The 13,409-nt window shown below is 36.1% G+C and overlaps 1 protein-coding gene across 9 annotated transcripts in view; it reads right to left on the bottom strand.

Annotated features, from left to right (window-relative positions):
* Positions 1 to 13,409, bottom strand: part of CDC14B (cell division cycle 14B) — a 48,080-nt gene that overhangs the window by 4,156 nt on the left and 30,515 nt on the right. For 3 of the 9 annotated variants that reach the window (XM_054053656.1, XM_054053657.1, XM_054053662.1), the window contains 4 exons: positions 12,939 to 13,077; positions 12,664 to 12,817; positions 11,811 to 11,911; positions 3,075 to 3,191 (listed from right to left, as the gene is read on the bottom strand). In XM_054053656.1, coding sequence (XP_053909631.1) covers positions 3,075 to 3,191; positions 11,811 to 11,911; positions 12,664 to 12,817; positions 12,939 to 13,077 — 511 coding nt within the window. Of the gene's footprint in view, positions 1 to 1,143; positions 1,183 to 3,074; positions 3,192 to 8,859; positions 9,006 to 11,810; positions 11,912 to 12,663; positions 12,818 to 12,938; positions 13,078 to 13,409 lie in introns of all 9 variants that reach the window. The other 6 variants (XM_054053659.1, XM_054053660.1, XM_009561653.2 and 3 more) reach the window with 4 other exon arrangements.

Genomic DNA, 13,409 nt, shown 5'->3' with positions numbered 1-13,409 from the left:
ATTTCTGGCAAGGTCAAATGAGCAAACTATTTCAAAGAAAGAAACAGAAGGTAAGAGTCTGCAATATTGGTTGTAAAAAAAGCATGGACTAGTCTGATCACAGACAATATTAAGAAAGATTCCACTCCATTTAGAAAAGAAACAGAGGATTCAAATAATCATAATTTCAATAAGCACATTTGTTGTAAAGCATTCCTTTTCTCTCTCTCACTCTGAGGTATCAGACTGCAAGAAGTATCAGAAGAAACATTATTTTTTTTTAATACTAGATTTAGATTACATATAGACGAGCTTTGAAATGCTGCAGGTATTTCAGTGTTTGAACAAGGCTGCAGAAAGCTGCTTTACATTTCCAAGCAAAGCAAAAGCATATGGGATTTTTAAAGTGTATTCTCTTTGTTCATTTTTGTGACATGCCTTTCTGGTTAAAAGAAGTGAAGGAACCTACACAATACAGTTTTTATACATCTACCCTCATAGTCCCAATTACTTGCAATAACTTGACCTGCATTCCCTTAAGTACCTCTACCTACTGAAATTTAATTTCTAATCAACTTACTATATATGTAAACCTAACTCTGCTATGTGTGGTAACACAGGAAAAACTCTTTCACTTGTCTTACTATGATTCAGTTGGTTTGTATCTGATGTGTGCACCTCATTAAAATACAAACATGAACTTCTCAGTGATCAGCAAATTTACAAGGAAGTTATCTTAACTGGGGAACCAAGGGCATCTACAGAAGACAACTGTGGATAACACACTAGTAATGCAAACAGCACTGTTATTTCAATCACAAGACAGAATGTGTCAGGTCTAGCAGTACGAGTCTTTCGTAGATGGTAGATGACATCTAGAGATGTTCTGCAAACCAAATGAAGTGAACGTTATGAATGGTATTGAAATTCCCTTTTCAAGGCCATAATAGAGATTTTTAGCTGTAAGTGGCTGTTTTGGCTGAAAAATCATTCTGAGTGCCTCCAACAGTCTGAAGGATGGAATGGCAAATGAATTGTATTATACTATGTTAGGATGGGTCGCAAATGTGAATCATTTACAGTAAGAACTGACTAAAATGACCTAAAACATCAACAAATAAGATTAATGTAAAAATACTGCAAGATGTTTCCACTAGAACTTACCAGACAAGAAAATGGAAGAATTAAGAGTACACGGGAATGCTGGACGTTCAGAGAAGGCAACAGAGACAATGCTGGTTAGGGCATGATAACAGTTTGGCAAAAATAATTATTCTCCGCTACCCTATAATCCCCTTGATCTGGAATAGCTCAATGAGTATGAGCATTATGAGGTAATGCAAACTGCACAGGCTTCAAGAAGTTAAAATAAGACATGAAAAAGCAAAGAGATGCTTAAAAAAAGGGAAAAAAAAAAAGAAGAGTAAGGTTTTGCAAAATGCTACAGGAAAAATAAAAAGATACCTACACAATTAACAACAAGATACTGCATTTTAAGTTCATGAAATTGTACAGTCATACTGAAATGCACATTAGAGGGCCCAGCACCCTGTTAGCCCCTCTCAGATGACAAGATAATTAAGAACTCCAGAAGTGTGACATTACTATTTAAGACAAATTTGGTTACTGGGTTCAAACATAAAATGTCTGAAATTCTTTGGCAATAGAAGTTAGAAGTCAAAGATCTGGCAATAGGCTTAATGATTACTTTCAAAATAACCATAACTTTCTATGAATTCTATCTTAGAGATGTTTCCTCCTAAGGATGGGTATTCTTATCTCACACAACACAAAGGTCAACATGGAAGTGTATTTTCCAGGAACTGAAAGCCTCTGTTCAATTGCACATACACAGCTACCAAGAGTTACAAGGAGCTTAAAACTGTGAGAGGCATGAAGAATAAAAACAGCAGTCAAATCCCATCAATCTGTTTGGACCAAAACTGACATGGTGAAAGTGATGCAAAATGGAGGAAAACCACCAACCAACCAACCAGTAAAACCCCAAGAAATACTTCAGATTTTTAATAAAATGTGCATTTCAAGAAAGAGAGATTTTTTTTAACATATTGTTATACAGATCAAAATGTAATTCATAAAGGCACTGTTAAAAATTCTCTGATTATAATTTACTGCAGTCTACTACTAATGGCTATTTCGACTGCCTGATATAAGGAATTTTTCATAACTTATGTTACCTTCAAGGTAACAATATGAGAAACAGGAAAGAAAAGCTCTGTGGGGAAAAAGCTGCACAAGAGCTTGGAATTTTCAGCAATATTTGTTAATCAAGCTACATAATTACTTTCTATGTTATTTGCCATCTTTTACTCTTCCCAACAAAGGTAAGTCTCCCCAGCACCTGACGCATGCAAAAGTTTGACACTATAAGCACAAGACAAATTCTGTAACCACCGGAAACTTGTTGGAAATGGTTTTAAGCTACACTCACAGGCTTGTCTTTGATAATGGCCTGCAGAGCTGCTGTAGAGAGGCATCAACACATACACACACGAAGCAGCGTAGTAGTTGTTTGGCATGTGCTTCTGGGCCAAAATGCACTTTCAGCCTTGCATAAATCCATTCAAATTTAAAACTTATTAACCTTTACTGACCAAGGTCAGTTCAGATGATCAGTCATACACTCAGTACAACATCTCATACCAGTACGCGCATGCATTTTATACACTTCACCACTGCTACTGCGTTTCAGTTGTTCACCAAATTCCTCATAGTTTGGACTTCATGTACTGACTAAATATTGACTTAATGCTGTGCACAACTGTTCCACCTCTTACTCCAGGTAAAGTTTTGGTAAAGAAAGGCTTTTTATTGTTACCCAAAATCCCTCACCTTCAGTAATTCTGACTCATATTAAGAATTACTATATAAAATTCTCAAAGCTGAAAAACTGAGCAACATAAACAAATGACATAAGATTTCAGGTCCCAGATATTCTGAGTATGACATACACCATTTCCCATTGCTGTGAGGAGGGGCTGAGGCGTGGCAATAGCTCCTGTCAGCAATGGATGCCAGCTCGAAGTATTTGCCTACAAAACAGTTACTGGATCTGTAAAGAGGATAACTCTCACCTTTTTAAACTTTTTTTTCTTGCAGCAGACCTGGTAGTTCTTTTAGTAATGTCTGTACTGTCAGAAATGCTAGGTTCAGAGGTTTTATTTTTCTGAACACTGGACTGCAGAATTACTCTGAAAAGGGTAGGAGAAAAGAAAGATTATATAACCTGAAAAGAGGATATTACAGCTACAGCAGAGCTGAAAAGTATTAGCTGGCTTTTCACAAATCATTCTGAAAAGGAAATTGTTCTGCCTGAAACACATCCTTCTCTTTAAATCATCCTTGTTATAATTATGGTAATGCAAGTTGTTTTATTAGAAGCATAGCTGCTAATTTAGTTGGTTGGGCATGGTTTTTTGCTTTCAAAGAATGGATTAAATGAATGGCTTTGAATTTCCTTTTAAGTTTTTGGAAGACAAAATGCTATGAGATTGTATTTTAAACTACTACAACAAAACAAAACAAAACAACAAAAAAGAGAAAATCTGAAATATGCAACAAAAACATACATTATTTTCCAGACTGACATAGAAAGGAATTCAGAAAAAACCACAAGTAATTCTATTTGTGAAGATCAAGGTCTAAGTCTCCTGCAATTGACCATGAGATATTCCCTTCAAACACAGTACGCCAGGAAAGTCACTGTATATGTTGACCTTTTGTGCTTACAGGGAATTACTACACTATACTCAAACTCAGTTTTACATGCTCGTTGTGCTCAACCGCTTCTCTGGAAGGCTCCTGAGCTATGTATCAACTATTTCCTAAACAAGAAGATAAATCCTAGTGTTGCTTACATCAAAACCAAAAGAATTCCTAATTGTGAAATGCAAACAACTGTTTTTATCCACCAGCCACCTGGTTTGTAGGGAAACCACATCCTCTGTACTCGTAAATACTTGTAGAGAAATTATAATACTATAGAGACAACAAGTGACAATTGGTCAACAGAGTCCATAGATATCTATTTAGTACGTAATTTTATACGTCTGTTTCCTAGTCATTCCATCTGTGCAAGGTTTCAAATATAAAACTATGCAGCATTTTAGAGATTCAGAGCTAAGAGTAACTTAGCTGTTACTGTTTTTCCCTTGCTGTTATCTTCAGTGGCTTCACTGAATCTATCTGTGTCAGCAGATTATATTACACTGAAAATCAAAACCTTCATTAGGTTGTATAAACTGCAACCTGCTTGCTTAATACTTTGCAGAAACTGTTTTCAAGGAATTCTAGATATCAACATAAAACATCTTTTGGAGCAAAAGTAGACAGGCAGACATTATACTTAAGTAACATATCACCAAAACCAGAAATGTAAAAAAAGTTCTATGCTTTGTTTTATATGTATTTGATACCAGAATTAGAATATTAATTGGAGATGAAATTGTGTTAACAGATTTTTTCCAATCTTATTTTCCACACACTTCTACATTATTTAGCAAACAGATGACTACAGAATCACAAAGTATTTTAAATTTCTACTTGAACAAGTCTCTCTCAGTATTTCAGAACCGAAAAACCTTTTAACTTGATTGGAAAAATCCAAACCAAACAGTGTTCTCTTCCTCCAAGAAAAGACACGAGATTGTAATGGGATGTACTATCAAAATGCAAAGTAGATTCCAGTGTAAACACAACACATTCAAAGTTGGAGGAACTGGTTATTCGAAAGGCTGAAAACAAAAACCAGACACCTTCAACGACATATGCTTCCATAGACAACATAACTTCTTCTAATAAAAATCTGTTTTCCTTGCATGCCCAAGGTGAAAACATTAAAATATTGCAAGTTCACTTTATAATTTCTATTGCACTTGTAAACCAGTTCTAACAAGTTCTAATATTACAACTTAAAATTCTCTTTTCAGTGCCAGTCCTCATACAACATGAACAAATTGGCTACTCGCTTTCAACTAAGCTTTAAAAGTTACCTGTGATGAAAAAAGACTTTTTTTCATCACAGGTTATACCTTTTATCTGTTATACCTTTTATCTGTGCCACCAGCAACTTCCAGGACTGAACAGAAAGGTACAAAGCTAGCTTAACCCAATAACCTTTAGTGACCTAATATAAGCATGACCAAATCATGGCACATGCTACTTCGTTAGTGCTCATGCAGACAGCAATATGGAGAAATTATGTTTTCTCCTTAAATATATACATACAATGTATTACTATATAAAATGCATGTAATGTACGTATAAAAGAAAGCAGAAGTTATTGGAGCACCATCTAATAGTTATAATGTTTCTCATATACGTGTCCTTTCTTTTCTGAAATTCTGGTGTCTGGAAACAGGTCAGTATATATGGCTTAAACCCTTATACTTACTTACTTATCCCATACAGAGTGAAACACTATAAAGCATTAAGATTTACCATCTTGCATAAACACTTAAAATATTCACCTTTTCGATATACCATAGTTAAGTCCTTAATTCTCACAAAATTTACTTTTATCTGATTAAAACAAGAAAGAAAAGAGAATCTGAATGGGATCATTGACTTATAATCACTGTACAGAACTGCACCTTAAGACCAGATCAAGAACTTCATCCTCTTCAGATCACTGTATTTACCAAAGGGTAAAAGAAAAGGAGCTGACTTATGGGATCAGCTCAGAGGCAGCTGTTAGCATGGCAGAACTTTTAACACTATCTGCTCTTCAGTCACTTGTACATCTCAGCAATACAGAACTTCACGCATTCCCCAAGAATAAAGATTAATTGAAATCCCTGTGAACAAAACATCTGCTGAATGATCAGACGTATCAACCAGACTAAAATTTTAGACTTCCAAGGATGATAAGACTTCAAGGAAAACAGATGAGGTCCTATTTGCATGATCTTCTGACGTGGTGTTACAACTAAACACCCAGAGCTGTCTTCAGGCCTGACAACTGTCAGCTTAGGAGCAGTAACAGTGCTATCAGAGATTTTATTAGTAAGCTACTGCATACATATTTAATATAAGAGAAGAAGCTATCTTTAATGTATGGAATTTTGATTTAATGCAATCAGCCTAGCAGCCTCACCTGACAGCATGTTTGATAGATAGGTTTTATAATAGACATGAGATGAGACCATAGTGGAGGAAATCCTCCCAAAATCTCAGCACTGAAAAAAAAAAAAAATTCCAAACCGTATTAGAAAAGGGTAAAACCTTGAGGACACCTATCCTACTGCTTTGTGACTGTTCATGTAAAATAACATGTCATGCTGTATATGAAAACAACCAGCTTCCAGAAACATCAAAGGAAAGTTCATCTGATGTACAGAAAGATTTTCTAACTCAATGAAACAATATTCTCTTCTTAAAGAAAGAAAACGCAGAATGTTTCCCGAATGCAGGCTACAGGATGCTTTAATAGCCATACTACTAAAATAGGTAATCCACATATTGCAAGAGTTTTTCATCTCCAGTTAATCTGTAGTGGAAACATCACTTGGTAGTTTTCAACCTAATATACTCCCCAAACACTAGACTAGTTTATATACTTTCTTATTCAAGCTAATGTATTAGCCTTTAAACAGATCAAAACTCACTCAAAACAGACCAGTGTTTGGGTTAGTAGCAGAATCTTTTAAATAGTTCACAACTTTTTGTCACCATTTAACTCAGAGTGGGGTTGGGGAGACAGGTACACCACTAGGACACAAAAGCCCAAACCCCAGAACCCAAAATGAAGTCCACCAAACTTGAAATGCCAGCAATAAACCCTGGAGAGAACTCAATCCACACAATAAGCAGTTTTAAAAGAAAAATTATTGCAGTATCCTAGAGAGGGATGAAGGGAAGAGAGGTTACACAAGAGCATGTCTTCTTTGACCTGTGATAGGCACTTTATTCTTGCTAAGGTTACCCGGTTTATGAGGTCTGACAAATGCAACATCGCTTTCTCCTTCATGACCTCCTGATTCTTATGAAAGGCCTGAAATCTCTACCACTGTTGCAAGTCATCAACATGAAAGAAATGACTGATACTCTTCAGTTTACAGGGCTCCAGCCAACAGGGCTCCCAGGCCCATCCAGAGAAATTCACAATCGTAATTGGCAATTTCATCTCTTAAAACACAAGGAACAGTAGCTGCATAATGAAGAGAATGTTAGACTAGCTTTTAAGAAAAGCTTGTTTTCTTTCCTTGGACATAAACCAACACTGTATGGTTGTCAATTTTAGGTACGTGGCAGCAGCACCAGTAACCTGATTGCTTGCATCATAACACATTTACCAACAAATGGTCTCTTCTCTTTCCCTCTAGCTAGGGAGTTTTTAGACAAAACATAGAAACCTTAAGAGAAAGAAAGGATGATAGTAGAGTGACATTGATCTTTTAGTACAAGAGAAAAAGGACAGATTGGTTAATTTTTTTTTTTAACCTATGTTTAGAAATCTGAGGTCTGACTGCTGGAAAACAGGCAAGAGATACTGCTACATTTGGTGTAAAGTTTTGAAAGCAAGCATCTCATCTAAATATGTTTTTTGACAAAGTTAGGTAACAATGGGAAAAAAAACACAGGTAAAGTTACCTCTTGTTCTTCTTTTTTTTTTCCTCCAAAAGAATAGATTAAGATGACCTCAGCTAAGTCTAACAGGATAAATACATTCTGTATAAGTTCCTCAGTTCTCGTTCTGTAGTTATAAGGTCATTTACTTTAGCAGAGGGAGTCCCATGCATTTTAAAGTTGCAGACAAAAAAGTTGCAAGGAGGATAGCAACTCATAACCTTAATGTTCTGCCAGGAAAGAATGCCTTTTCTTAATTAGTGCTCTAGTGTAAAACATTTTTTCTGACATATTTTTTCTCTGAGAGCACTGAAGTTTCAAGCATTCACCTGAAGCAACCATTTTGCTTTGAGGATGGTGGTGGTGGATGGGCTGCAGTGAGACACAGTAGCAAGTAAAAAGTTCTGTTTGCATTTCCTGACAGTTCTCCTTGTTGCTGTAGTTTTGTTTGGCCAAAAGACGGAAGCTGCCACATGACAGAAATACTGCACCTTTTAAGTGGAGGCAAGGGATAGTAGTCAGTGCAGCCACTCTGACGAAAGCAGGGTGGAGAATGAGTGAAAACAGCATCTGAGGAACTAAAATGGTTTTAATGCCTTACTCAGCAGCTCCTTACTACAAATAACAGAAAGAAGGGATTCAAGTAGTCTCATAAAGCTCTATAAAAAAAAAAAATTGAGAACAAAATAAGATGAAAGCAAGTAAACAAATGAGCCTTGACCTAATACTGCAACCTGCCTCACCTTCTGCTACATTAAAAAGGAAAAAAGAAGTCCCATTTTACTGGCTCTTATGACACATAACACTATAATCTCTTAGCAAAAAACAAAGATCTCCTGATATTTCTAACAAATTCTAATTCCTGGCATTTCATGAGTAAAACCATCCTTTAGGAAACTAAGCTCCTTTGCAAGTTCATGAATCTCAAAATAAAACAGGAGCTACAATCTTCATTTGCAAAACACGAAGAATAGGATCATATTTTAAAGCAGTACTTTTTCCTTTTTACAAATATAGTTTTGCTTATTTGCAGAAGCATGCAGAGAAAAAAGGCTTCAAAATTATAAATTAACTGAATTATAAAAGCTCTGCACATTTTTGTATTGCAAGCCAGCCATAAAAATCAGTTATTCCAAATAATATACAAATAATACAAAAATACAACAAAGCGAGAGCAATGGAATTTACTCTTGCAACAAAGCCAGTAAGAAACATGATATGAAAACATGCATTTATGAGACATACTAGACAGAAAGTGTGAGCTATTGTAGAGAAATGGAATGAGACACTTACACAGTGGCTCTCTCTCAGGGGGTCCTGATGGTTACTATGTTCTTAAACCATCTAGACAGAATAGCAGGCTGGGCAGAAGGGAGCCACATACAATCCACCAGATGACAATGCTACACAGTGTAGACACCAGCATAGCTAGGAGCCATCTAAAAAAGGGGTTGGAGGGGGAGGAAAAGATGAACAAAAATTCAAAGCAAAAGCTATTGGTGCATTTTAGCTTGTTTCAAATTCTTCAAAAGCATACTGCTTTATAACCTTTGCCAAGCATTTTCTTGCATATTCTATGACTGTAACAAATCATGCAACCATAAATTGCCAAATGTAGTATCCACGTGCTGCTGAAATCAAAGCAAATTCTCTGAAATCCTTATTAAAGTTGTCTATTCCAAAGGAAGTCTACATTGCTCTTTTGAAAATAAGTGCGTGCCGAAGCAGTACATCTCTGACCACTTGCTGCCATGTCTTACGCAGTTTGATCACCTTGTATTCATGCAACCTACTTTACAATCATATATTTTAATATAAGAATATTAGATCAGAGCCAGATCAGTTTGTAGGAACAATTCATGTAAACACATAGATGATGCAGCATATTATCTTCTTGTGTAGCAAAAAGTTAATTCATAATTCCTTGCCAAAGGTGCAGAATATTGCTTATTAGAAAATATACAAAGTATCTATTAAAGTATAGAGTTTATACAACCAACTTCAATAAAGGTTAACAAATTTTGTACGCAAATCCATTGAGACTTAAACATAAGCAATGCCTCTAGCTCTCAAAGACTGCAATTGTCCCATCTTCTGGTGCTTTTATTTTGCCTTTTTTGCTTGTTTGTTTTCTGTGAGATAAAACTACACTGAGGATTTTGAAGTTTCTTTTTGTTTGCTTAAATAAAATTAATCAATTTCAATGCAAGATTAATTATTTTTAATAGTCTATAGTAAAAGGGAAAAGAGCCTGACACCTCTTCTAGTAGGGAAGACTTCTGACCCCTGCAGGGCAGCTAAATACTCCTAGAATATTTGATTTAGCAATCGTAACACTAAAAAATGTAGGAAGTTATATATTAATTTTTCACCAAATCACTCCAGTACAATCTGCAAACCATACAAATGATGCAGAGATACAGGAGGAAATGCCATCTTCCTGTGCCACAATGCACACTACAAAAACAATAACAAGTACTAGATCAATTATTTAAATTCTACAGAAGTCCACACTAACTGGGCTTATTATTCATGTTGCAGAGTGCTTCATGAATGGAAAAGTATTTTAATAGTTGATAGGCATTCTGCATATTAAGACAATGGCTCTGAATATACAATACAGGAGATCTTTCACAACTTTTATCACATGACTTAGAGCACCTCTGATGAACAAATATTATGAAGAGGAAACTAAAATACCATGTGCCTTGAAAGCTAAGGTGCAAGGTAGCTGTTTTTACTGTGCTATTTGAGGTAACTGAAGTGGTTTGCGTTTTTTTAATGTCAGTTGGGTGCAGGCTTTGTTCTGAATCTGTTGTTTCTTACGCGATTGCCTGTTTAAGTGATGAGCATGAAGAAAGGAGAATCTTCTAAAACAAAAGCAGAATTAATACATAGCAATGTGCGAGGGACTCCAAAGACACATTCCTTTAACTTCATCACATTCCCACTACATTCCTCAAACTTTTCTAAAACTCTAACGACAAGAGGGGAAAAAAGAGGGAAAAAAATGAGAAAAATAGGGAAAAAATGGGAAAAAGGGGAGGGGAGGAAAAGGAAAAAGGGAGAAAAAAGCATAAGAAAGGAAAAAGGGAGAAAAAGGAAGAAAGAATAAATAAGGGATAAACAAGGGATAAAAAAAAGGAAAAAAGGGGAAAACCAGAATAAAGGGAAAAATGGATATAAAAGAGAAAAGGGACAGAAAGGAGGGGAAAAAGGGACGGAAAGGAGGGGAAAAAAAGGGACGGAAAGGAGGGGAAAAAAAGGGACGGAAAGGAGGGAAAAAAAGGGACGGAAAGGAGGGAAAAAAAGGGACGGAAAGGAGGGGAAAAAAGGGACGGAAAGGAGAGGAAAAAGGGAAAAGCCAGCAGCTAGCAGCATCACCTCCCACAGAAAGACAGCACAAAAACCGAAAAGTTGTCTTTGGTCTGTGACTGTTGCTGCGTTATTTGCAAAAATCTGACAGCCAGGGGTCACCATTCCTTTCCTAGCAATCCAATGAGATCCAGATACATCTTGCCAGTCTTGTATTCTTTTGTAGTTTAAGGGCAGACAGAAAGGTTTTCTTCCTACAGCTGTAACAAGCTACAACAGATTCAAAGGCGACTGTGAACTTCCTTTTACAGGTGGTGTTTCGGTAGTTGTATAAAATAGAGACTTGCATAGCGAGTTCCCTGACAGAAATGCATTCCTCTTTAGTTTTTTATAAAGAAATAGCACCACTCTGCCTTTCAGATCTACTAGCCATTAACCCAAAGGCCACAAGATTTAGGAAAACTTCCTCTACAAGAAAGAGGATATGAAGGAAGCTCAAGACTTTTCATTCAACTCTTCTTCTTAGGTAGCTGACCTTACTTCAGCAAACAGTACATAACTCATTTCAGCCAAACACCACTACATGGAGTCATATTCTTCCATTTTTATACTACCACAGGAAAAAGGCAAGAGAATGTTTGTGATTAAACTAGAAGCAAAGCATTCAGAAATAGTATGGGAGCTTGTAAAGCACAGAGTACTACAATAAAAAACAATGCAGAAAATTAAAAATTCAGTAATGCAGTTCATCAAACAAGTTCTGCTGTCTCGTTAGCACTCTTCAAGACTTCAGAGAAATAGTGAATCTCACGCTTATTCTAGATGGCTAAAAGCAGCCATGGCAACACACTTTTGGAGGCAAAGGGAAGTACGCGTAAAGAAGATGACAGAAGTACTTCTGGCATGCATACATTCAGAAACTGACTTACGTTAGTGGAGATGCAGTCAGACCTTTTGTCTGCCTTCTGCTTTTCAGAGCACGAAGCATATCACCTTGTGTTACACAGTTTGTTTCATCTTCATCACTGTACTGGGTAAGTGGTGGGGGGAAGGGATAAACCAAGATTAAAATATAGACAACTAAAGATTTAGGAATCAATTTTATCTTAAAGTTAGAATAATCCCAACAGGAAAGTTATGCTAGCATAAAAGTCAAAGGAAATTCACTTGCATAAATACAATTCTGTTCTTTCCAGTTTCCTGTTTGCTGCTCTTAAAGCTGTAAATCATTAAGTGGTGTCATGAATTACCCGCATCAAAATGCTGCCTACCTTTAACACAATGGAAACATAATATCAAATCTTTGCTTAGTTACAGTACAATCTTCACTCAAGTACAGCATTTCCCTTTTTCACTTGCCTTTTTTTTAAAAAAGCAGTACTTTTATTTGAAAAGGCAGCAGCAAAAGTACTACAAAAGTTGCAATTAGTCAGAAACTAAAAAAAAGAAAAAAATACTTTCATCCTTTCCCTTTAAACAAACACAATGAAGTAGAGCGACAATCCAAAACAAAATCACAGGTGTTTTGATTGCAAATCACAAGTAGTGTTTGTTCTAGTATTTACCTATTTACTAAAGTATAATAAGGATGCCCCTACTTCATCTCTGTAGTGCACTTCATTCCTCACACTTCCTGTCCATATCTTTCTTCCCCTCCCATATCCCTTGATATAAAACAGAAAAAGAATCCGATTCATATAATTGTGTACCCATAAGTTTGTTCAGAACCTGATTCACAACAGAATTACAACTTTTACAAGAGCACAATATTCAGATGGTTACCAGTTCAATGTCCTTCTGGATGGTTCTCCTGTTTCTTGTGTCATTAATTGAAATATCATCTACTCCTGACAGAATTCTTGTTACAGCAATCTTACAATTTCCTTTCAATTTTGCACGGAAAATATCTCCTTCTGTCCAAAGTTCTGCTTGTTTGCTATCGTAACATGGGAAGAAAAAAGCCCAAAACACAATGAATTAACACCAAAGCTTACTAAGCGCACAACAAAAAGACATCTAAATCTATTTTTTAAATAATTTATAGTCAATCTACTTACTCCATCAGGAAGTGCTGTTGTGGTCCAATCACTGACCCAGGTCTATTTATTCTAATCCAGGCAATAGTTTCAGCAGCTGTCATCCGATAATGCTTCATAATGTAACAAGCAATAAGTGTGCCAGTTCGTCCAAGACCAGCTGCATAAGATAAAAGAATGGCTTATTTTACATACCCATCTTTCTTTGGAACCTGCTGTAGCTACAAACATTGTTACCAGGCCAAATAGTTACTCTCCTAGTTTATTAAAAAAAATCTGATGCTGATAAATTTCTAAGGGCAACTCACCTTTTGATTTTTTTTTTTTTTTTTACACATACAAATTTACTAACACATTTGGGGTTCCCTGCCCATGGCAGGGGGGTTGTAACTGCATGATCTTTAAAGTTTCTTCCAACCCAAACCAATCTATGATTCTATGATTGTTCACACGTTTTTTGACTGAGATAACCTTCCAAAGCCAGTAACTTTA

Source organism: Cuculus canorus, chromosome Z (assembly GCF_017976375.1).
Source record: "Cuculus canorus isolate bCucCan1 chromosome Z, bCucCan1.pri, whole genome shotgun sequence".
Classification (NCBI taxonomy): Eukaryota; Metazoa; Chordata; class Aves; order Cuculiformes; family Cuculidae; genus Cuculus; species Cuculus canorus.
The sequence above is the reverse complement of the archived record's forward strand: the minus strand, read 5'-3'. Positions and strand labels throughout refer to the sequence as shown.